This window comes from Micromys minutus (genome assembly GCF_963924665.1).
Source record: "Micromys minutus genome assembly, chromosome: 27".
NCBI lineage: Eukaryota > Metazoa > Chordata > Mammalia > Rodentia > Muridae > Micromys > Micromys minutus.
Window position 1 is genome coordinate 20689198 of NC_137962.1, and position 25785 is coordinate 20714982.

Genomic DNA, 25785 nt, shown 5'->3' on the forward strand with positions numbered 1-25785 from the left:
CTCTATTTATTATCGAATGCCATTTCAGAACAGCCCTGCTGCTCCCAGGTTGTTTTGTTGGAAGTCTTAGGAAAGTGGGTAGGAAAGGTTAGTCCATGTGTTTTCTGAGAGAGCATACCCAGGAGACCAGCCCCAGCTGCAGGACAAAGATAGCGATCCCAGAGTGAACTGTGACCAGCAGCTCGTTATGCCTAGTGCCGGAACCAAGGATGTGAGTAGCTCCCGACATCCTTCCTGCTTGAAGCAGCCACGCTAGTGGGAAGGCCGTTCACCTGAGTCTAGAATGGAGGGGAGGCCCCACAAGAGTCTCTGCTTCTGTACAAAACCCAGAGCTCTAAACATTTATTCTGCCTTTTCTCCACCCCCTTAGTTGGTAATAAGTTAATTTCCAATGTGTTTGGTGTTCCCTGAGCTGACCTGCAAACTGGGGATCCCTGGTCTGTAATGAACTCTTTCGTATGTGCTTTAGTACTAGAGTGAGACTTGTGTCTTGGAAGGTGAAATGCAGGCTGGGTAGAGATGTAAGAGTGAGGCTTGCACATCAGGCAGGGGTCCAGTATGGAACAGTGTGAAGATGGCTTTGTCACACTTGCTCTCACCTAGTGTGGCACATGCACACACACTCCTTTTGGGAGGTCTTGGCTCTGAATGGGATGTAAGCTGCAGCAGTTATCACGACTTAGGACTCCCTCTCCCTCTCTGCTGCCCTCACGGCCCTGGGTGTGTGGGGTTGGGAAGCTCTTTGGCGTTTACAATTCAATCCCAAGAGTGGCAGGTGTTATTGGAACCTTCCGTCTTGGAGATTCATGAAAACTGGAAGTCAGACTGGTTCTTAGTTATTATGTAGGATCCACACTCCAAAGAATTCCGGATCTCATAATAATGAATTGTATGGCTGCGACTCAGACTCAACTTACCTCAGTAATGCTGCTCCTCGTGAGCTCGTGAAGTTCCAAGGTCCCCACTCAGCACTGACTTTTATTGGCAATGTTACCTCTGCCTTCTGGTTAAACTGAGGCAGTAGGAGCAAAACAGTCCTTTTCTTACCATTCTTTACTAACCAGGAAAGAAACGCTTGTTTTGAGGCAGTAGGTTGCTGAACAGCCCTGGCTGGCTTGGGGCTTGCTATGTAGACCAGGCTGGCCTCCAGCTTGGCCTTCCTCATCATGCAGGCGTGTGTCTCCTCACTCATTTTTATCTATTTTGGGTGAGATAATAAGGCCCTGGTGTCATAAACTTTAGTGTATATGGCAGCAGAAACATCTATAAGAATCCCTAAATCCTAAGTTGGAGGACCTTGTATTTAACATGGATGTTGGTGTTTAGCCCATTCTGCTACTGTCCCTTCTTGGGTCTGCTTTTTTGTTGTTGTTGTTGTTGGAGTTAAGTTCTCTCTCCAGTCTCACTAGAGTTATCTGAAGAGGTCAAGGTGTTCTCACCCCTGGCTAGAACTCTCGGACAAGCTTAGCTGAGACTGTTGCTGAAAAGAAGCGTTTTGAGAGTGTGCTTGCTGGGCAGGGGGAACGCAGCCCCTTCCCTCAAGACTCCATCTTTCTTAGCTCTTAGATTTGGATTTTCATTAAGAAATGTAAAGACTAGCCAACCCCAAGATATTTGATATTTCTACATATTTCTAAATGCATTTCATTAATTCCATGTTGATTCAAACTGACCCCAACTTCTGAGCGCTATATTTAGCATTGACTAATGTCAAGCAAAGACCTCTTCTACAGTTTAGCCCATCTCAGTTCTGGTGCTACCTGAGTTGGACAGGATGTCTGGTTCCTGGGTGCCGGGAAGGCTAGGCCTGTGTCACAGAAGCAGAGCACTCCCCAGTCTAGGCCTAGATGAACTGTGGTGCAGTTGTGCGCTGTCTCCTCGGAGTCTGTGCACAGGTTGGACTCTCAATGTGAACCCAAAGCTTGTCTGGCTCTCTGAAAACAATGTTCACTCTTTAGGTTCTTTACATTGTAATAATGCTGTATTTAAAGAGAATATTTAAATGTAATATTAAAGAAATACTGAAAAGAGTGCTGTGGGGTTCTTCTTACTGCAGATAAGAGAAAGGATGCTTATCTTGCTATGTATATAGAACTAAGTCAGTGATAGGAATGCAAATCACTGCCTTTGAAGCACCAAAAACCTGTCCTGTGTTCCGCTCCCCTCAGCCTTGGCCTGCTAGACCCTGCGGTCTGCGGTTGAGCTTCTCTAACCCTGGTCACCCAGCACTTCTCCCGGGCTCCCTTCCCTTCCTTCTGGAAGTTCCGCCCCACCAGTTAAATACCCATTAGTTAGGTTACATCACTCTTGGAAAAGAAGCCTTAGGAAAGTGAGTAGAGTATGCATAAGTAATTCCCCAAAACTGGTTTCAGGCAGTCTTTACTTGGGTTTAAAGACAGTGCTTCATGCATTTACAGTAAGTTATTACAAAACGACAGGACATGGATGTACACACAAAAACAGTTAGCCCAACTCACTGTCTGGATGCACATCTCCTGGTCTCCCAGGCTAGGCAGTAATTAGTACCTTGTGTGATCTGACCCACAGCCTAAAGAAGGCAGTCAGTGCTGGTTACAGGTGGCTTACTGCAACACAGTGGAGGTAGCAAACATGTAAGGTCCTTAGGGGTGGTGACGGCCTGGAAATTAAGACGCTGGGGATGAATGCAGGGAGGGGCCAAGCAGCCGTTCTTACCTTCTCCTTTAGAATGTTCCCATAAGTTACTAAAAACAAAAGTGTCCAAAGAATACTGAAGGAGGGGTGGACGTCCGTCTGTGCGAGTGACAGGAAAAACATCCCTACTTTTGGTCTCCCCAGAAAGGATGGGTGTGGCTCATGATTATCTTCTCAGCCCCCCAGGAGGCTGTGGCAGAACTGTCTGTCAGGATCGCCGGGAATCGAAGGCCAGCCTGGGTTACATAGTAAGACTGTCTCCAAAAGGCCAAAAAAGGACAAGGGCAGGGGTGTAAGAAAAACCACTGCCAGGGCACTGGCGCAGGGCCAGGCACAGACGTCCTCACTCCAGGGTAAGCTGCACTGTTCTTGGCACCATAGATCTCTAGTGCAAAAAGATGCAGTGAGGAGCACTCGCCTAGTTTCCCAAGACAACACCCCACAGCTCTCTGGTGCTCCACACCCGTGTTCCAGCCTGTGGAAGGAGGAAGACCAGACTTCAAGGTCATCCTCAGCTCCAAAACAATGCTTGCTGTAAAGAACGTGGCAGTGAGGCCAGTGCCAAGTAGACCTATAGCCCTGGCACCCTTAAATCTGTGGTGGAAGAAGCCTGGAGCACAGGAATTTGAGGCCAGCTCAGGCAACATAGGACTCACCTCAAAATAACAACAAAAATAAAATATGGCAGTGGAGAGTTTTAGGCCATGTGACTCCCACCTAGGCAGATGCGGACTTTGTAGGACCTCAGTATTACATCACAATAAGAGTCTAGTACTGGAGTTGCCTGCCGGTTCCGGGTTAGCAGGGGACGGCAGCACGCACGGGTTTTTGTTAGGTTAAGCAGTGAGGGATGTGTACAGCTCCCATTGAGTAGCTCCTCTGCCTGCCTCCAGCGCTAGTGGTGCACACAGACAGCGGGCAGTGCTCCTTGGTCCCACACCACTACACTATGCGACTGCAGGACAATGCCATCCTTCCCACGGTTCACTCAGCGCCTTGTCTCAAGGTAGTTGGTGGACAGCAGGACCACGTTGTGCAGCAAGAGGGACAGCTCAGGTTCTGAAAACACCATCAGAGTTAGTAGTTGCTAGGGGACAGCTGCCTGGTAGGAAGCCAGGGATGGGGAGCAGCGTGAGGCCATTCCCACGGTCCCTGCTTCCCCGCCCCTGAATGCACACTTAATCCTCCATGCCTTGGCTCTCTCACAACAGCAGTCACTCATGGTAGCAGTTGCTGCTGTAAGGACATTTCTCGGCTTCAAGACGACTTCTCACCCGGGACAATCCTGTCCCTCTCCCTTCACCACCCCATGCTCAGGAACACCTGGCAGTGTCTGGCATGTTTGGCACACTGCAGAAGAAGGGCTGTGGCTGGTATGAAATGGGTATGGGCAAGTATACATGTTAAAACCCTGCGTGCACAAGGTATGTCCCAGATAAATGCCTCAAAGCAGGAAGCAGGCCTGTCTTACAGTCTACGGTGAGCCTACACATGTACCCTTTGAATTATACATACATACACATATATATGTACATATAATATGTTAGATAAAAACTTCACAATACCTAAGTGATCCCGGAATAAAGTACAAAATGAGCTAGGTGTGGTGGTCCACTGCCTATAATCCCAAAATTAGGAGGTAGAGGCAGGAGGATTGCTGTAAGTTCAAAGCTGATCTTGGACATAGTTTTTGTTTGTCTTGTCCGTACTGTGGTTTTGTGTTGTGGCACAGCCGCAGGGGTTGCCTTACCTTTCAGGCTGCAGGAAATGTGCAGCCATTCTCCCAGCCAGGTTCGACACCTGTCATCAGCTAGGTGGGTAGAGTTCAAGCCACGCAGATAGCAAGCCTGGAGCACCCAGAAGAGAGACATCTTAACAATCTCAGTGCACCAGATACAGAGATCCACAACTGACTGCATCTCCTGAATACGCCACCACCTCATCCCCACAGGAAACCTCCAGCATGCAGTGTAAACGGTAGATGATAAATTAATACACCCATTGCTTCATGTCCTGCCAAGGCCCTCATGCTCAGGGCCTTAGCCCCAGGTAGAGTACTTGACCAGCATGCATGAGGCGGGCACACGCATTCCAGTATGAGCCCAGGTTACCAACAGCCTCAGCTTGGGCTGCAGGTCAGGAGGCTCAGTGCTTTGCTCTGTGCTACTGGGAGGTAAGGGGAGGGGCTAGGACAAGAAGCCTACTGGGAGGTAAGGGGAGGGGCTAAGACAAGAAGCCTACTGGGAGGCAAGGGGAGGGGCTAAGACAAGAAGCCTACTGGGAGGTTCTGGTCAAGGAACACTGTCCCTGTCTGTGAAGGGCATGACACTAGCTCTCTTCTTCCTGTCTCACTTCCCAGCTGATAGGGCATGAACATTTTTGCTTCACCACATACTTCCAGGATGCACTGTTTTCATTATGGCACTAAAACCAGCAGGGCGAACTATCAGGATCAAAACCTCCAGGACTGTGAGGCAAAACCCCACTTCCCTCTTTTTTAAGCTGATGGCTGGTACCCCTGTATAGTCTAAAACATTGGGCTGTCACTGCCGTGCCTGTATAGTCTGGAACAGCAGGCTGTGACTCATATGCCTATACAATCCCAAATAGCAGGCTTAAAACATATTGTCCTTGATTTTTTTTAAAAAGACAGATGTACCATCACCGTACCTGCCCGGGGTCCCTGCTTCTTAAATTCATCCTCACTATCTATGTTCATAAAAAAAAAAAGTCCACAGAAGTAGAATGAAAGAATGTGGAGCCAGGTGTAGTGGCTCTGCCTGTCATCCCAACACTTGGAAGGCTGAAGCAATAGGGAAAAGCTGGAAAAAGCTGAGGAGGAGGGCGACCCTGTAGGAGGACCAGAAGTCCTAATAACCTGGACCCCCAACCAGGCAGTACAGCAGCTGACACGAGGCCCCCCAACACATACACAGCAGAGGACTGGGTTCAGTCAGAGAAGATGCACCTAACCTTTAAGAGACTGAAGGCCCCAGGGTGTTTAGAAGTCTGGCGGGGTGGGGATACCCAAGTGGAGACATGGAGGGGTGGGGAGAAGATATGGGATGTGGAACAGATGGAGGGTGGGAAGGGAATAAAATCTGTGGTGTAAAAATAATTAATTTAATTAATTAATTAATTTTAAAAAAGATTGAGGCAGGAGGATTGCTTTAAGTCTAAGGCTAGCCTGTATTACATGGGATGGTGGGAGGTTTCAGCATGTCACCATGAGCCTGTCATTTAGCACTTAGTTCGAGGCTAGCCTCATCTACAAAGAGTTTGAGGCCAACCAGGGCTACATAGGGAGCTGCTATATCAAAATAACTAAAGCAACCCAGACACAGAGGTTGAGTTTTGTTCTGAGCAAGATAAGGAGCCCTGTAAGCTTCCAGCCCAGCCTGGACCCTGCTTGACACAGCAATCAAACTCTCACCGATCTCACTTCCTGTGAAGTCAGGTGGCCAATCCCCAGCTTTGCCAGAGCCCTGTCCAGTTGGTGAATCACTGTGGTGTGGCTCCTCAGACGCCATCTCAGCAAGGGCGGAGGCAGGTAAGGTGTGAGGAGCACGGCCTGGCTCAAGGCTCTCTGACACAGCAGGGCAGGGAGAAGAGAGAAGGGAGAAAGTTTTACTTGACAGCCTCAAACCTGGTGAGCCTGCGGATGCAAAGGGCTCAAGGTGCTCACCATTTGCGGAGCCTGGAGCTGGCTGAAGCCCAGGGGATGGGTAGAGAAGCATCCTCTGAGAGCCAGGATGTCCTGGGCTGTTGGGTGGGTGCCGTTCTGCACCTTGCAAGAGATGAGTAGATTTTAGAAAGCCCCTGACTAGCTGCTTGTAACTGGCTTTAGAGCCCAGGACCTCCAGAGCCCTGGCTGGAGAGATACCTTGGTGCACAGGTCTGTCAGATGCCAGCGAAGCTTCTCATCAGAAACAACAGTGCTGGCCCTTCTTAGATGTGTGATGATCTCCGAGTGGGGCCGCCTCCGGAGACCATGATAAATGTCCAAGAAATCAGTTTGTTGTTTGGGGGTCCAGAAATGCTTGACAAGCAGTTGCCTAGGAAACAGGTACCTAAAAGAAAGAGCCATAAAGTTGCCTTCTGACAGCAGCATCTTTCAGAGTTGGCTAGTCAGGCACCTGGCAGTCCTGGGTCCTAGGAAGCCAGCAGGGACCTGTTTCTCTGCTCAACAGTCTTTCTCCTGTGAGTCTCAGCCACGTCTCCGAATCATTGCAAGCTGTAAGACTGTGGTTTAAAGGTGTGCAGCAGGCACGGAAAATGCCTGGCTTCGAACTAAAACATAGAACATGCTCTGTAGGGTTTCATACACAGCTACATGGGGTCTGTACTGCAGACCGCCTACCACACCACAGTCACAGGTGCACAGTCCTGAAAAGGCCAGGATGTGCTCTTTAATTCAGTTACCCTAGCTACAAATTCTCTGGTACTTGTATGGGCAGGTGAGGTTTATTTACCTCTCCTTTTTTCCCCCACTCTGGGGTGTTAATTCATACGACCTCTAAGACAAAGATATCACAAGTACAGGCTACGTGTGATGGCACACACCTTTTCAGTCCCACTGGGAGACAGAGGCAAGCCGATCTCTCTGAGTTCCGAGACAATTCGGACTACATGGTGAGACTCGGGGTTTGTGTTTGTTTTGTACAAGGTCGCATGCTCATTGGAGCTGTGACTGTCCTGTGAGCAGCTCCACCACCCCAGACTGCCATCCTGAAGAGGCAGGTTCATCTCCCAAGTATCCACAGCAAAGCACCAGACACAGAATGACCTTGGGCCCTCCAGCTGTCTCGCTCAACTGCTAAACATCATTGTCCAGCCTGTTAACACTACATAGAAAAATGAATCCCTTTCCTGCGCCCTATCCAGATGCCATCTTTTATGTATTTATTTGTGATTCTGTGCACAAGTACAGCTGTTCAAAACTGAGAGCCGGGCATCAGATCCCCTCGAGCTGGAGCTTCAGGAAGCCGTGCAGTGTGGGTACTGGGAAGCACTTGGGCCCCCAGGCACTGAAATCACGAGGAGAGTGGTTTTCATCTACTCTGTTGCGAAGTTGCTATTACCCAGCAGCCAATGCTCACACACTACAAGCATCATCTCTGCCTATCAAATACTAAAGTCATGATATCGGAATGCAAAATAATTGTTTTGGTGAAAACATTTTCCAGTGTGTCATTTCTTCTGGAGACTGAGATTCTGTCTGTAGGGTGGGAAGACACTGAGGTTACGTCACCACACCCAGGGCTGCTGAGCCACCTACTGTCATTGTGCTATGTCACTGAGTGGTTGTAAGTTCAGTTCTCAGCACAACATGATAGCATACAAACGTCTGTGGGCCCTTACATGGTGCATATACACGCATGCCGGCAAAACACTCATAGACATAAAATAAATAAATCTAATTTTTAAAAATTCACAAAAACGAAAAGATTGAAGCAAGAAGTTTGATGATCTCTGAACTTCTGAAATAAAAAGGTTTTAAAATTATTTTCTTAGGAGCTGGGGTTGAAAGCACTATTTGCTCTTCCATAGGACCCAGGTTCAAGTCCCAGCACCTACATGGTGGCTCACAACCATCTGTAACTCCAGTTCCAGGGGACCCGACGCCTTCTTCTGCTCCACAGGACCCTGCATGCACATAATTGTGCTCACAACCACATATACATAAAAAGAAAAGATAAGACAGTAATTAAAAATGAATCATTTTCCTGTCTTTTTTGTTTGCCCGAGAAAGGTCTTGTGTAGCTCTGGTTTACCTTTAACTCATTCTATAGTTCAGGTTACCCTCGAGCTTCTGACCCTCTGCCTCCAACTCCAAGCACTGGGGTTCTGTGCCGCTCTGCCAGACAAGATGACTTTAATTAAAAAAATCTTGAAACATATAGTTTCAAGCCTGGAGAGGTGGCTCAGAGGTTAAGAGAACTGCTCTTCTAGAGAACCTGGGTTTGGTTCCCAGCACACATATCTGTCATTCCAGTTCTAAAGAATCTGACACATCTTCTGGTCACCTAGGGTACCAGGCACACACGTGGTACAGACATACATGGCTGCCGGTGGCCTATACTCACATTAGCAAGAAGACCAGGTAGTTGGCAAAGGGCGGAATGGAGATGAGGCCTATGAAGACACATTTGGTGATATCTCGCCGGAACTAAACAGAAACAAACAGATCCCGCTTTAACCCACGAGTTCCTGGTAATGTGGCCAATCCCTCCATCCCACCTAGAGTGAGCTTACACAGCGGCCTACAGAACAGGTTTACTTCTATCTTCTGACGGTAAGTTCCTTGAGGGTGGAGTCTCGGATGCTAAGTTTTGTTATTCCCAGATACTGAGTTACAGGCCTGGCCTTTTTATTCAGATCCCTAAGTGAACTCTCTCGGACGTGCAGAACGTCTCCTGGGCTCTAAACTCAGCTTCAGAGTGCTCCTCGGGCCAAACGCTTTCTCCAGGCAGCTCCGTGCAGATCTTTGTGTGTTAAAAACCAAACTGGGTTTTATTACTTACAGGAATTCTATATGCCCTGCTGTGAACGTGAATCTCAGCGAACCCAATTCTGACAGACAACTGGACACCTTGTGGCCGAGGGGAATGTGTGGCCAGCGGTCAACAGGAAAGGGAAGAAGCAGAGTTGAGCTCTGGGTTAGTTACCTCACCGAGGGCTTCTGGGTGCTTGTCCCTGGCCCGTACCTGTCTCAAATGCTCCATCTCCCGGTAAGAGAGTTGATGAAACTTTAGATTTTGTTTCCTCATGTCTGCCTTTATTCTTCTAGCCTTTTTGCCATCAGCCCACAACATCTGTATTCCTGCCCCGTTAGAGTGGAGGACAGAATGTGGTGTTACCCCGGTTTGCATCTCCTACTGTGGTCACTCACATGCACACACACCGGCCCCTCCCCGCACGACCAGCAGGGAAGCTTGCGCCTGGCAGACCTCCCGACCCTTCCCTCTGCGTACTACCCGGATTATGATCTACCGTGGGGCTCGTTACTCGGTCTAGCTCCTTAACACTGGGGCATCACCGTCGATTAGCCCTGTGTGTTCCCCGGCCAGATGTTAACTGGCTGCATTCTGGGGTTTAGAAGTTGCATAATTTATAAATTGCATAATCTGACATAATGCTATGGTTCCATTCTGAATCTTTATTCGACGATAATCCATATATTTACCTAGTTTTTAAAAAACACTTCCAGGGATAGAGAGATAGCTTAGAGGTTTAAAATGTTTACTACTCTTGAGAAGGACCTAGGTCCAGTTTCCAGCACCCACGTGGTGGTTCATAACCACCCAGAACTCACGTTCCAGGGCATCTGTGCTTTCTGGCATCCGAGAGCACGGAGGCACGCACATGGCACACATACATGTATATGTTCACACAAATAAAATGAATAAAATCACTTTAGTGCTTCCAGATGCATGAACAAGATATTATCTACATTGGCTTCAAATAATCCAGGGCATATATGTATGTATTTGATTGGTGGTCATTAAGTGGTTTTTCCCAAGGGGCTTGACGGTTTTGTTTTTACAGGATCTTGCTATGTAGCTGAGGCTGACCTAGAACTCCCGATTCTGCCTTGGAATGCTGGGTTGTAGGTTTGTAGACACAGAGCCACCATGGCTGGCAAGGCAACCATTCTTACTTCCACTGCTTGGACAAAGTATGTCCATGAAGATAACACTTATAGTAATAGTCAAAGCTGGCAACATTCTATTTTTCTAATTAGTGGATAAAAGTATAGAACACAATAATAGTAACAGTTAACACATATGGGGCACTTGTGTAGAGCTGCCATACTAAAATAGGCCAGGCCATGTTCTAAGCATTTTAAATATGTTGATTTAATCTTCACCATTAGGTGTGGAGGCTCAGCATTAGAACCCCAGCACTCAGAACCTGAAATTCAAGGTCATCCTCAACTACACAGGAAGTCTCAGGTCAGTCTGGACAACTAAATAACAGTCGTAAATAGGTCATCAGTAGGTAGGTTCTATTACTTCTTTATAGATGAGAAGCCAAAGGGACAAACCGTGTTAAGTCACTACCGAGAGAGTACAGTCTAAATCCCAAGTGGGATTTCAATCCGGCATTTTGGTTCCAGGGAAGTCATGTGACATTATCAGTGTTATTTCAACATAGCTACCCGGCCGCCACTTTGAGTCGAAAGAAACCAAGTGTATATAATTCTATTTCCACTACAAGTTATCTAAGTTGGCCATGTGATAAACACGCACCGGAAAGCATCAAGTTCATGTCTGGCTGGGGAACACATGGGGTTAATTGACCATGACGCCCTGATGTTAAGAAGCTAAAGTTCTAAAACAAGGCATTTAATCTGGTTTTCTTATAACCATCCCTGGGTCTGGTCTGTACTGCTACTGTCCCCAGGTCTTGCTCAGGACAAGGAATTTCTACGGAAATTAGAATATATTTATATCCTCTGCTTTCTCCTGTGATGTCAGAATTTGTCTACCATAACATCCTAATAGCTATTTAAGAGGTGACAGTTTATAAGAATTAATGCTCAAACACTTTCTGAAGAGAAGACATCCCAACTCACAGCGCTGCAGCGGACCCCCGCCCATCTCACTGACTGAGCGGATTTGGGGATTTCAGTGTTAGCTTTTACCTTTCATGAAGGTTGTGTATAAGGCATAGAAACGGGGGAAATGACGCCCCAAGAAACGATGGTACGTTCCATTAATCGCTTTTGTCTTGGTCACCACGTAAGAAATCCAGTTCTTCACGTCCGCCTTTGGAGAAAGGTGAAACTTTGAAGACCTACAAGAAAGACCAAAGAGACTGTCTGAGAGCTAGTAGGAGCCACTTCGTACCTAGGGCGCCTACTATAAAACACAAGTTCCTGAGAGCGGAACTCGACCCTTCAGAAAACCTTTGGTCTCAGAGAAGCAGATCATGCAGAAACGTGATAAAAAGGTGTGAGCGTGCAGTGTGCGCAAAGCCCAGGGCCAGGGGGATGCAAGCTGAGGCCATGGAGAGATGCGCAGGGGAAGCCGAAAGATGAGCTCAGGGTGTGCGGGGACGATCGGTGGGCACGGAGCACAGAGAGGGTCAAGGACCGGCGTTCGGTAGGGATCCGGCGTGGAAAAGCAAAACCCAGGGCCCCAGGCGTGGGATCCCGAGTGGCGGAGGATGAGCCTCTCGGAGGGGCTTCTAGGTCAAAAATGCTCTTCTCTCTCCAGGGCCCTCACCGAGGGGCTCGCCAAGCAGGGCCAGAGCGGCCCAGCTGCAGCCTCCGGGTGACAAAGGGTCCAGGGGCGACGGCCGAACCCCACAGAGCAGCTCGAGCCCAGCACACCCTGGACAGCGCCATCTTCACAGACCGGGAGGGAGCGGGGAGAGAGGTCGTCTCCGGGTCAGAGTGCGCCCCGCTGCACGCACGCGCCGCCCCTCGGCGCTCACAGGCGGCTGCGAGCCGCCGGACGCCCCCCGTGCGAGCCCGGGCGGGGACCCGGATTGGACGCGGCGACGCTTCCGCCCGCAGGACCGGAAGCGGGCCGCCCCGAGGGAGCGCGCGCGGGCCCAGCCTGAGGTAGCGATCGTGAGTCGGGGACGGCGTCTCCTTGAGAGACCCAGTGCCCTCGTGGGTCCCTGGGGCCTCGGGCGCTGCCCTTGACCTCTGTGGGTGTCCCAGGCGGTGGCCTCGACGGTGGCAGCGCGGGGACGCGCAGCGCCCTCTGCTGGCGACGGAGGCAGGCGTAGAACCTCTCCCTCCCCTCCCATGGCACTGTGGTCCTCATGTGCCCTTGTCACATAGTAGGTGCGGGATGGATATTTTTGGATAAACGACTACTTGAAACTCGGAAGGGTTTCTAGGCGTTCAGCCCAGAGTTGACGGCCCTCTTGTGTCCATAGGCATTTTAACCGACTTGAAGGAAGCATGCTGGAGCCGTGTGTCTGAAGTCAGGTTTAGTGTGTGGGACCTTGGGCGTGTCACTTGGGTGTACTTCCTGTGGAATGTTGTAGAATTCCGTGACGATCCAAAAGCTCCCATGGCTGTAGAATGGCTCGGTGTTAAGAGGGTGCTGGAGATTTTAACAGTTGCAAAGCTGTGCTCTGCAACTCTTGGGTAGACGAGGTTAGGTAGGATAGAAAGACTCAAAGATGGGTTCTCTCGGTTCTCAGGTAGCGGCTAAGTCCCTCAGCTACGGTGTCTGCCAAGAATGTTCGGTTCACTAATAGGATAACTCTCAGGGGACAAGAGTGCAGAGTCACGGACGTTTTTGTAAGGAGGATGGAAATGCCTGGGAGAACAAACTAAAGGAAGGCATTTTGTAGATGGTGAGGGGGGTCCTGGGTAAAGTGCGGTGTAAGCATTAGGACCTGAGTTCGATCCCTGACTCGCATGCCAAAGCTGGGCACGGTGGTGTGTGCCCATGACCCCGACCCCAGCAGGGGAAAGGGGAGCTTCGGTGGAGCTGAGCTCCAGGCAGGAGGAGCCCTGGCACTTGCTCGCCAGCCAGTCTAGCCAAGTTAGCAAGTTACAGGGTCAGAGGGGACCCTGTCCAAAAAAAGGAAAATTGACAAAGGCAGTCCAGACATGCGCATTTCCAGCAGTGCACATGCGCAAACATGTACACACCCTACAAAAAAGAAAAAACCGGGACAGGGATCATAGCTACCGAGTGTTTCATCCATTCTCTTTCTGCTGACACACAAATACGAATGACGCACACAGGCGCACGTAGGGAAATCTCCAGAATCTCAGAGGCCAGCTTGCCTGGAACGCCCTGCAGGGAAAAGAGAGAGAGGAGACCCTGTCTCAAAGTGGCAGTCAGGACAGACATCTGAGGTTGTCCTTGCACAAAGATAATTAAACAGGCGCTATGCGGCTGCGGCGGTCAATGCTGAGCCGGCTGCGGTCGGTTTGGAACACTGCACACCCGGCTGAGCATGACCTGGAGAAAACCTGAAACTCCGGTTGTCGGACTCAGGGAAATCGAGAGGCCTTGTAGACACTGGAAATCTATTCACCGAGCTGAGGCTTTTAAAGTGAGAGTGTCCACGGCTGTTCTGTATTGAGATGAAGTGACAGGCGTCATCTGTGAACTTATTAAAAACTCAAATGTGGAACTGGATCTGCATCGGTGTGTGAGCATTTTGCCTTCATGTGTGTGTGTGTGTGTGTGTGTGTGTGCGTGTGTGTGCACGCTCATGCCTGTATGACAGAAGCAAGTAAGGTTCTTAGAAATGGCCCACCGATTTGCATGGCCTGTGTTGGGTGAACTCTGAGAGTGCGGCGTCCTCCGAGACTCCATCTCAGGATTGCTTCTTGCTGCTGAGACGCCTCTCCTGCCGCTATCACATAGCCTAGTGATTCCTGGGCATCAGCCCACCCTACTGGTGACCTTCAGAATCAATCTGAAGATGTACTTTCATGTAGTAACGCTGTGTAGATGAACTGATGATTTCTTTTTTAAAAAATATTTTATGAAATTATATGTATGATGAGTACACTGTAGCTGTCTTCAGACACACCAGAAGAGGGTATCAGACTCCATTACAGATGGCTGTGAGCCACCATGGGACTTGAATTCAGGACCTCTGGAAGAGCAGACAGTGCTTTTAACAGCTGAGCCAGAATTGGTGATTTCGTAATTCCTACATTGATACAAGTAATCTCAAGTCCATTGCAGAGCAAAGGCTGCAGACAGAGCTCTGCAGACCTCCACGTGGCACCAAGTCTGGGTGCCTTCAGATGGAGACGTAGAACTCTTGATGATAATGGACTGAACCTCTGAACCTGTAAGCCAGCCCCGATTAAATGTTGTCCTTTATAAGTGTTTCCTTGGTCATGGTGTCTGTACGGCAGTGGAAACCCTAAGATGACAGATGGTTCTATTGTCTGAAGAAGCTAAAGATGAAGGTCTAGGGAGAGAATGGGATAAACATTCCAGGGGTTTGGATGAGGTCTGGCCCTACAGATAGCAAAGGTCGTTAACGGTGTCTATGCCACGCCTTTCCAGTGGGAAACAGGCATACATTTCTTCCACGGAGGAGACAACCCTGTGTGATTGACATTTCTGGGCTCCCTGATGGTTCTCTCTGAGCACCTGTACCCTCTGCATAACATAAGGAAACATCACTGATTTCGGCATAGTGACTGTTCTGGAAAGGAGACTGTGACAACTGCCTGTTGTCAGCTAATCACCCACCCACTTCCTCAGACCCCAATGGTGGGATCAAATGTGTGCGTCACCACCATAGGGCCACCTTCTCCTTTTTATACAGTCCGTGACGTCAGCCTAGGAACTAACCCTGGTGTTCTATATCAACCTACTCAAGATAATTCCCGCCCCCACCCCAGGCATGCCCAGAGGTCCCAAGTTGATCCTAGCTCTCACCCAGAGGACGAAGGTAAGATTAATGTCACACCTCACATAGCCGGGCTGAGCCTTTGTTTTCACCTTCCCAAAGCTGGCACCACACCAGGGAAGGGAAGGCAGGAGGAGCTCAGCAGTTCAAGGCCAGCCTGGGCTACCAAGTGAATTCCAGGCTAGCCCAAGCTATATAGTGAAACCCTGTAGTCAATAAATAAATATTTTATCTAGGATTTTAAGTGCATTGCTTGTTGGGTGTGTGCGTCTCTGTCACTGTCAGGTTTAGGAAGACACCCACCTCAAAGAAATGTGGTGGTCAGTGATAAAGACAAACACCAGACAGTCTTCTCTGCCCCCAGGTGAACGCTGAAGCCCACGCATAAATATCACGCTCATATACACATATGTACACATACAAACACATAAATAGGCATGTCAAAAATGAAACCAGGCTGTGGTAGCACACGCTTTTAATCCCAGCCCTTGGGAGGCAGAGGCAGGCAGATCTTTGAGTTCAAGACCAGCCTGGTCTGCAGAGAGAACTCCAGGCTGTAACACAGAGAAACCCTGTCCCAAGAAGTAAAAAGTCAATAATTAATAAACAAATAGAAGCTTTTAGAAAAAAGAGATGGCTATAGTGTTGCATATCCTTAGTCCCAGCATTCAGAAGGCAGACACACAGAAGGGTTCCAGGAGAGCCAGGTCTGCAAACCAAGGTCCTGGCCAGGCAGTGACACACAGACCCTGTCTCAAAAGTATAAAAAAGAGAGGCCAACAAGATGAGTCAGTGACTAAAGACACTTGAGTTCTCTCTCCCAGATGTACACGGTGGAAGGAAAATGCCATCTCCCTCCACTGTGGCCGGACGCACCCATGCATACCAGATGTATGTACCCGAGGAGGCCAGAAGAGGGCGCCAGATCCCCGGGAACTAAAGGTTTAGAAGGTTGTAATCCACTGTGAAGAACCAAACTCTGGTTCTTTGCCAGAGCACCAAGTGCCTCTTAATCTCTGAAGTCTCTCCAGCCCTCCAGGTGTTAAGTTAGCTAATATATGTAAAAGCTTTGACCATCTTTAAATGGTCCCAGACATATGATACAGTAAATGGGGACCAACTGGAGAGGTAGCTGGCTTACTACAGTCTTTGCCTAGGATACAGGAAGTCCTGGGTTCCATCCCCAACACTGTACACACTGGATGTGGTGGCACATGCTGTAGCTTCAAGAAAGACACAGAACTTTAAAGTCATCCTTGGCTGTCGCATGAGTCGAGGCTAACTGGAGCCACCTAAGACCTATTTACAAGACTGGCCATGATGTGTTTGTAAAAAGATAAAAAAGAGGAGGGGATGTGTTTTGGTGGGTGTGTGGTAAGGCATAAGGGAAGGGAATGCCTCGGCCCGTGCTGAGGTATATATACCTTCTCGCAGGTATAGTATAGACTAGAGTTTATTCGGGGATTGGGGAGGGGTGTTAAGAGGGTAGGAGAGGCAGAGAAAGGAAAAGAGAGTAGAGAAGTAGAGGCCGGCCGTGAGTACATGGAGAGAGAGGAGAGGGAATGGGAAAAGAAGGGGGAAGGGGCAAGAGGACAGAGTGGGAGAAAGAAGGCAAGAGAGGGGGAGGGGCGAGCAGCCCCTTTTAGAGTGAGTCAGTCCCACATGGCTGTTGCCAGGTAACTGTGGGGCGGAGCTTAGACAAAATGCTAACAGGCCAGTTTCTCAAAAAGCTCAGAGCTGCAGTAGAGTAATACTTGTCCTAGGGTCAGGAGAGAAGGTCCCCATGGGATCTGAGGCCGGCAGTCGGAGGTTTAATGGAACATTTTCCAAAGATAGCAGAGTCAAGGCAGGCACTTCAGTTTCTGTTCTGAGATGGAGTCTTACTATTGTAGAACAGGCTTGCTTGGTTATCATGTAACCCGTTTATCCTCTTACTCTCCCGGCATCGCAAACGGTGGGCTACAAGCATAAGAAAACTACCTGTAGCAACTCAAGAGCAGAGTCGCTGCAGCAGCAAACCGGCATGGGAAGGCCTGCGGGTCTGGGGTTGAGTGCTTCCTGGTCTCTGGACCATTGATGGTCTCTGTGCCTTTCACACTTCACTTGGGATATTTCTAGAGGGATTTCTTGCACACCGTGGATGAACCTCATCTCTGTGGCTTTATAGATCCCCCTTTTTTTTTTTTTTTTTTTGGAGGGGTGGCGTGGGGTGGAGGTAGTCGTGGCTATGTTGGGACTCACTAGGTGGAACTTGCGTTGCCTGCCCCCTGCTGGTACTAAATAGTACTTTCAGAACTCACCGTTTGATAGTCCTTTGGATTCCTTGTCCATTTCCGTTCTCCAGCCCTCTTCTTTGATACATCGTATTTGGAAGGGCGTCCTCTGTATAAAAAGGAGACACCCCGTTGTCCCTTGTTTCTCAACGGTGTGATTTAAGGCAGCAAAAGCAAACATACGGAAGGAGGGCTGGCGGGCATGTGGGATCTTCCGTGAGACCCGTGGGGGAAACCACGGGAAGCTGTCCGTCCACCTTGTCCACCTTGTCATCACCAGCCTGACCGAGTCTCATCACTTCTTGGCTGTGTTAACTTTTGGTCGGGGCTCCTTAAACTTTCCTGCGTTCCACACATTTAAAGCGGTGGGGGGGGGGGGTGATGGTTGTATCCGACAGGGCTGTTGGTGGTGAGTTAGTTAATATATGTAGAAGCTTTCACGTTCTCAGTAGTCTTTGCACAGAATCCCTTGGGCTGTTGCCAAAGGCCCCCAGGGCAGGGCTTCCTAGCCATACTGTTAGTCTGCAAGTGCAGCTAATTACGGGTGAGGAGAGGCGCCGTGCTGAGTGCAGAGAAGGCGTTAGCCAGAGCCGTCCCCGCTGCTCTGTTGTAAGATCTCACAGGCCGTCTGAGCTTCATCAGATAATATTCTCCATCCGGCGTGTTAGGCAGTGTGTTCGCTTGGTTTGGTTTTGCTTTGAGACAAGGTTTTGCTATGTGACCCAGGTTGTCCACAAACTCTAGCCCCTCCTCCACAGTGATGAGATGGTAGGTGTGGACAGTTTATTTTGGACACAGACCTAAAAGGCAGTGACTGCAGCACACACGGTCTCTCGTGTTCCGGGAAGGCCTGTGGGACTCAGAAGGGGAATTCCTGAACATGGTGCGAGCTCATCTTGTTTTGGAACAGGGAAGCTGGGTGTGAATCTCAAACATGCTACTCTTAGGAAAGCAGAACCCACCTCACTCGGCAGAGCTGGGGAATCAGCTTCCAGAGAGCAAGAGGCATCAGTAAGGCTGGGGACTGTGTGTTGTGTGTTTGTCTGTTAACAACAGCCAAAAACCGAACACAAGCCAACAGTAAAAAATCCTACTGTCAGGCTTAGTTCTTTGTCCACTCGATCTGTCAGCTGACTACAAAGTCCTGAGCTGTTGTGAGATTTGCTAGGACTGCTGGGAAACCGTAGCTCTTTTCTTTAGTCTACACAGGTCAATAGCAGCAGGCTCGAGAAGCCAGTGAGAACTTTGCGCTACTGTGGATCGCTCTGTGTGTTCCCTTACCGCCAGCATCTTTATTGTCTCCGTCTTCACCCAAAAATCTTTCTGAAAAACCAGAGAGCAAACGATTAATAAATAAATCAGGGTGACAGGTAATTGTGAATGTTGGGGCAAACTGAAAAGTGGGACAGAAAACAGCGACAACTCAGAGCCCTGAGAAAATAGATCTGTAGCCTCAAACCCCGCCCCCTCCCATCACCAGTCCCCGGCCCGCTGTCAGTCTGGGGCAGAGGCAGCCTGGACCCATCCCCAGCTTGTGGTGGTTTGCCTCACAGGGACCTGCTGGCAGCCCCCTAAAGACGATGTTCTCCCTGTCCACCTGACGGTTGTGACATTTAATCTAAAGGCAGACTGGAAGGAGGTCAAAAAAAAAAAAAAAAAAAAAAAAAAAACCCAGAAACTGATGACAACAACTAGGTTTTTGTTCTGGGCAAAACCTGTTTCTTCTGGATTGCTTATGAAATGATCCACAGGAGACAGTTATTGACAACCACAGCAATTAAGCCAATTACACGTTTTGAGTCTTTTTCTATTGACGTCCAGACCCAGAGCAGGCTCATGTCCCTGAAAAGTCTCTTTGTGCTCAAGCTCGCGGGTACGGCCAGTGTTTAAAAAGGCAAACCACAATTACGTTAGCGCTGGAAAGGGTTACATTAGTGAGGGCAAACAGTGACAGCGAAAGCAGCTTGCTTTGCGAGGCTCAGCACTATCTTCCAGACACCACATAATTTGTTTGGATCATGGTCGATGTCAACAGTCCCAGAACCACTGCCGAGGCTGCTGGGTGGTGAGGAGCGGGGGTCAGAAGTGTCTCACCCAGGGCTGAGAGGTGCCGAGGAGGACTCCATGTTGGGACAGGACCAGTGTTACCTGAATCATTACACCTTCTCCTTTGGTTCATTCTTTTTGTTAGAATTTTGGTATCTTGGGCTAGAATTTGTAGGTTTTTCCACTCTGTAGACACACAAGCCCAGAACACACAATGAAGTCCAGGTTGTGGCTTCAACCAAGTGGAAGTCACTCCCACTGCCTCATCCCCAAGGACTGGGATTGTAGTGTGAGCCACCATGGCCTGTCCTTTGTTTCTTTGACAGTTCTGAGCAGCACAGGCTGGACTAGACCTTGCTAAATAGCCTTGAACTCATGATCTTCCTGCCATATCCTAAAGACGGTGAAGAACACTCGCTGCCCTTCCAGAGGACCCAGGTTCAGTCCCCAGCACCCACATGGCAGCTTACAATGTGACTCCAGTTCCAGGGAATCCAGTGCCTCGCTCTTTCAGCCTCCACAGACCCTATGCACAGAGCACACAGACACACAAATACACACACACAATAAGTTAAGGCACTGAGAAGATTTAAAGATAGTGAAAGCTGCAGAGTTTACTCAGTTACTCATTTCCTGTGCAGAACTGAGTTCAGATGTCCAGCACTCAGTAAAAGTCCTAGGGTGGCAGCAGGAACGTGTAACACCAGCAAGTTTGGTCTCACAGGCCAGCCGTCTCAACCAATCAGTGAGCTTCATGTTCAGTGAGAGACCCTGTCCTAAAATAAATTAAAAAATAAAGAAAAAGGGGCACGAAGTGACAGCCTCTGGCCTATGCACACTCACACTTACTCTCACAGATTCACACACATACAAGGTCACAGACTCACACATACCACACACTCATAGATTCACACACACACACACACACACACACACACACATCTTGTGCAGATACACATATCTCGGTACACACAAACATCTGTGCACACACACATTCACACATACCTGTACACACATCTGTACACATACACACACATATCTATGTGTACACACATGCACGCATCTGTGCACATACACTCTCACATAACACAGATTCACACACACACACCTGTGTGTGCACATACTCCCTAACCTGCAGTATATAAATAGATAAATAAGTAAATAAATACATAAATAAAGGCTATGGAGCCTAAGTCTGTAAACCCAGCACTAGGAGGACAGAGGCAGGAGGTTCAGGAATTCAAGGCCGGCCTCAGCTACATAGCAAGTTCTAGACTAGACATAGCTTCAAGAGATCTTAAGAAGAAACAGAAGAGGGGGGAGAGGGGAAGGAGGAAGAAGATGAAAAAGAGGGAAAGAAGGAGGAGGAAGAAGGAGAAGAAAAAGAAGGAAAAGGAGAAGAAAACATGGCGCTGGAGAGATGGTGCTGTGCTTGACAGCACTAGCTGCCTTTCCAGAGGACTCAGGCTCAATTTCCAAAACCCCCATGGCAGCTCACAACATTTGGCAACTCCAGGTCTAGGGGACTGGATTTGTCCTCGGATCTCCTAAGGCACCAGGCTGGCCTCAGACTCGGGAATGCAGCTTCTCTCTCCCTCCCAAATGAAGAGATTTAAGGAGTGTACTACTGCTATGCCTTCAAAGGTTTCATTAAAAAAGATAATAAATTTTAAAAGTTTGAGCAATACTTTTATGTACACGAATTCAATAAACAGTCATTTTATTTTCATTTATTTGTGGGTATGTGCATCTGAGTGCAGCTACCCTGGGATGCCAGTAGAGGGCGTTGGATACCCTCGAGTTGCATAAATGTTCGCAACCAAACTCCAGGACTTTGCAAGACCAGCAAGTGCTTTTTACCACTGAGCCATACTTTCCAGCACTGTCTAATATTTTTCATTATTATTTATTTTATTTATTTCATTATTATTCCATTCAAAATAAAATAAAATTGAGAGATCCCCATTTTTGTAAGACTCAGGATTTCTTAAAAGGGGTGAGAAAGCGCCACAAAGGTGACAATGGACAGACAGCGCCACCTATAGGTGGTTGTGCTTACTAGTCACCTTCTAAGCCTTCCCTCAGAGGGGGAAGGTTCGTAGCATTTTCTTGGGGTCCTTGTGGGATGTAGACTGTCCTGTCTTCCGTTGAGTGCTCACTACTGAAAAGCACCATCCAGACATGGTAAACAGTGTTCACAAGCTCAGGCCCTCCCATGCGGTGCTATTTGGCAGTTAAAGCTTGTGGAACGCTTAAGAGACTGGACAGCAGGACCCGGGAGATGCTTCAGTGGGAAAGGCATGCGCCTCCCAGCTCGAAGACCCAGGTTCAGTCCCCAGTACCCAGTGAAGGGTGACTCAGGAAAGTCTGCTTCTGAGTTCTAGGGCCATACACAACAGTGTACACGGCTCAGATGGAAGGATGGATGGATACACGGACAGGCAGATGGACTGCTACAGTGTACTAGAAATTAGCAGGTGAGAAGAGAATAGCTTCAGGTTCATACCTGTCGGCACAATACATTTCTAATGTTTACTTTTGAGCACAGGGTGTTATCATTCGACCCCTTTAAGAGGGTAGTGACTAAACACAGGATGTACTCCTGCAGCTCTGGGGCGGGCACTCAGAAGGGACCTGGGAGCCTTCGGGAAGCTACCACTCCTAGACCTCCGCCCGCTCCTCCAGATGGTCGGTAGGTGTCGCTGTTGTAAAGTCCGCGGGCTGCTCTTAAGGGAAGCTGAGGCTCTGCTGCTTATCAAACCGCATCAGTCTGGTGCAGACAAGTCAGGGTCTTCTAGAGCAGGGACAGCCCCGAGGGGTGCTGATCGTCCAGCTCTCCTTCCGGCTGAGGGATGATCTCTGTTCCTCTGCACCCTAAAGCCATTTTTACTGGCATCTTGCTCAGCCTGGCACACGCCTTTAATCCCAGCACTCTCTGGAGGCAGAGGTAGGTAGATCTCAGAGTCCGAGGCCAGTCGGGTCACCAGAGTGAGTTCCAAGACAGCCAGGGCTACACAGAGAAACCCTGTCTTGAAAACAAAAACAAAAACAAAAACGAACAATAAATCTAAACAAAAACTTCAGATGCTCACCCTGGATAAATACTTTATAAGACAAAAGGTAAATGTGCTGTGTTAAAGACAATGCGGGTTAATGAGACAGCACAGGTAAGAGGTGGCCTTGTGTCTACAGGAAAACCTTACGCTTGCCCCCACCCTCCCATCCCCTACCCCCCTCACCCCCCCACCCCCGTCTACCACCATTGTCTCCCGAGCTGATCTGAAGATGCAGGAGACTGACTGACATCTTGAGGTTTTCCTGGCTGTAGCCAGAGAAGGCCAGAGACAAATGCAAAAGGTAAGGAACCCTTGTACAGCTGCTGAGGTAGCACCGGCCTTTGCCCTGGGCTGGCCCCGGGCCTCTCAGCCTCTCACCGGGAGCCAGGCGAAAGGCATTAGCATTCCTTTAACCCTTAGAGCTCTTGTAATGGTGGAAACGTGCTCCCAGCTAAGTGGCATTTCATTATTCTATATAGCATGGACTTGGTTAAAACAGAGTCCCCTGGTATGGGGGGGCACTCTGGCCACAGCACATCCTGTGCATGAAGGAAAGTCCCCCAGTGACAGCAGGTGAAAGCTGAGCTGTGCTGGTATGTTTGTGTGAAATGTTTAAAAACAGAACTGAAAAAAAAAATCTAAAATGATAAAACATAATAGAAAAAAATAACGTAAAAATGCCAGTTATGATGGCACACCTTTAATAGCAGCCCTTGGGAAGCAGAGGCAGGAGGATCTCTGTAAAGGTGAGGCCAGCCAGGGCTACAGAGGGGCCCTATTAGGTCTCACATATATCTATACATTTATCATACACATGCACATACACACATATTAACCTACCTACACACACAAACACACACATTCCTATACACACATGCACACGCATATCAACACACAAGCACACAGACATGCGCATATATACATATACATTCACAAATATGTATATACACACATACACACATGCACACACAAGCACACAGACACATGTACACATGTGTACTACATATACACACAGAGAGACATATGTACACATACAAAGGTATATATACACATTTACATACATATGTATATACACATTCACACTTGCAAGCTCACACACATACACAAGCACACAAATAGACACCTGTACATACACACATGCACATGTGCATACACATATACATATGTATATCTACACATACACATATGTGTGTACACACATGTATACACACACCTGTACATTCTGTGATTAGCTTTTATTAATGTGATGTGAGGTAGCCGCCCGGTTCCAGTATACTGCAAATTGCAAGCAGATGAGGACTAGCTCCTATGAGCCCCTGATACAGATGTCAAGAGTTCAGAGAGGCTTTTAGTGAGCCTTTAACAATGTATAAACTGGACTCCTAAGGTCACATCATTACCGTACTTCCACTGGAAAAATAACTTTTTGCTTTTGTCTAAGCAGAACGCTTATCTGTAGTCTTGGCTCTTCATTCAAATAAGATTCTACATTCCACATCTGCTGCTCATGAAAACTGGTGAGAATAGGCCAGGTGTGGTGACTCACACCTTTATCCCCAGGGCTCAGAGAGCAGAGGCAAGCAGATCATGTCAACATGGTCGACGTAGCAAGTTCTGAAACATCAAGGGTTACATAGTAAGATCTTGTCTCAAGCATACACATGCATGAGCTCATGTGCACACACACGCACACGCACACACACACACACACACACACGCACGCGCACACACACACACTGGAGGCTTTGTTTTCCTGGATTAATGAACAGAGGCTTCTATGTTCTTTCCCTCAAAACAGCTAAGAAGAAATAACATGTGTGCTCATTTTCATGGTTGCCTTTCTACTAGCTTATTCCTGGGTATTTTGTCTACATGTATGTGTGTGTGTGTGTGTGTGTGTGTGTGTGTGTGTACATGTGTGCCTAGTGCCCACAGAGGTCAGAGCAGGGCATCCAATCCTCTGTAATGGTAGATACAAATCACTACCGTGTGGATGTTGGGAACAAAACCCAGGTAGTCTACACAAAAAGCCAGTACTCTTAGACACTGAGCCATCTCTCCAGCTGCCCCAGAATATGATTTTTATATCTAGCCAGGCTGGCAGGAGCTCATGGTCTTCCGGTGCCACCCTCCCAGTTCCTGGGATCACAGCCTGTCTTCATCGGGGTTTCTGTTCCTACACAAACCATCACGACCAAGGAGCAAGCTGGGGAGGAAAGGGTTTATTCAGCTTACACTTCCACACTGCTGTTCATCACCAAAGGAAGTCAGGACTGGAACTCAAGCAGGTCAGGAAGCAGGAGCTGATGCAGAGGCCATGGAGGGATGTCACTTACTGGCTTGCTTCCCCTGGCTTGTTCAGCCTGCTTTCTTATAGAATCCAGGTCTACCAGCCCAGGGATGGCTCCACCCACAATGGGCGGGGCGGGGCCCACCCCCCCTTGATCACTAGTTGAGAAAATGTCTTACAGCTGGATCTCATGGAGGCATTTCCTCAACTGAGGCTCCTTTCCCTGTGATAACTCCAGCTTGTGTCAAGTTGACACAGAACCAGACAGCACACTGTTGTACATGGCAGAGATCTAGACCAGCCTGAACTACACAAGGGGATCCCCCGTCAGGCACCAAAAAGCAGAGCTGGTGTTGCAGAGTGTGACTTCATGCTTAAGATAAGAGCAAATAATAAACTAAAAAATTTTAAGAAATTTATATATTTTTTAAAGATCTATTATATATATATATATATATATATATATATATATATATATATAGTTGCTATTTTCAGACACACCAGAAGAAGGCGTCAGATTCCATTACAGATGGTTGTGAGCCACCATGGGGTTGCTAGAAAACAGACAATAAATGTTTAGTCAGGTACTATTCTTAATGGAAAGGCACGGAAACAGTTCCCCTGTAACTCTTTAAGCCTTAAAACCATGTAATCAATTATCCTCTCCTTTTCCTTTTCCTCCCTGACTCACGAAGAGTTAACTCTGAGTCTCTGCCCTGGCCACTGAGGGGTCCCTGAGTCAAAAAAAAAAAAAAAAAAAAAGAACCCAAGTAACTAAGATTTTTTTCCCTTGCTGCTTTCAGCAGGAGTTAATTGTCAGCTCTTGGCCCCAGTCACCATGGCCCTCTCTGCCTCTCACCAGGAACATGAAAATCTGTTGGCATCCCAGGAAGCCTCCCTCAGTGTCTCCCTCCCTCACAATATTTATTATACACACAGTAGCTGTCTTCAGACACACCAGAAGAGGGCATCAGGTCTCATTACAGATAGTTGTGAGTCACCATGTGGTTGCTGGGATTTGAACTCAGGACCTCTGGAAGAGCAGTCAGTGCTCTAACCACTGAGTCATCTCTCCAGCCTCGACCATCAGTGG

General features: G+C 48.4%; 1 protein-coding gene and 1 long non-coding RNA gene across 4 annotated transcripts in view; one reads left to right on the forward strand and one right to left on the reverse strand.

Moving 5' to 3' along the window:
• LETMD1 (LETM1 domain containing 1) lies at window positions 1–12163 on the reverse strand (the record flags this gene model as incomplete). Of its 3 annotated transcripts, XM_080939617.1 has the most annotated exons (9): window positions 11904–12163; window positions 11321–11472; window positions 9381–9496; window positions 8760–8842; window positions 6557–6743; window positions 6359–6460; window positions 6107–6259; window positions 4424–4520; window positions 2191–3732 (listed from the first exon to the last, which is right to left on the reverse strand). In XM_080939617.1, the coding sequence occupies exons 1-9, from the start codon at window positions 12023–12025 to the stop codon at window positions 3662–3664; spliced, it is 1083 nt and encodes a 360-aa protein (XP_080795743.1). In that variant the 5' UTR covers window positions 12026–12163. The 3 variants fall into 3 exon arrangements, with proteins under 3 accessions (XP_080795745.1, XP_080795743.1, XP_080795744.1); XM_080939618.1 differs by lacking the exon at window positions 2191–3732 and having other exon boundaries at window positions 4427–4483; XM_080939619.1 differs by lacking the exons at window positions 6557–6743; window positions 9381–9496 and having other exon boundaries at window positions 1–3732.
• The window catches only part of LOC308438272, a 24976-nt gene continuing 11302 nt past the window's right edge, over window positions 12112–25785 (forward strand). The window contains exon 1 of the long non-coding RNA XR_013975588.1: window positions 12112–12244. This is a non-coding gene — a long non-coding RNA (uncharacterized lncRNA). The remainder of the gene's footprint in view (window positions 12245–25785) is intronic.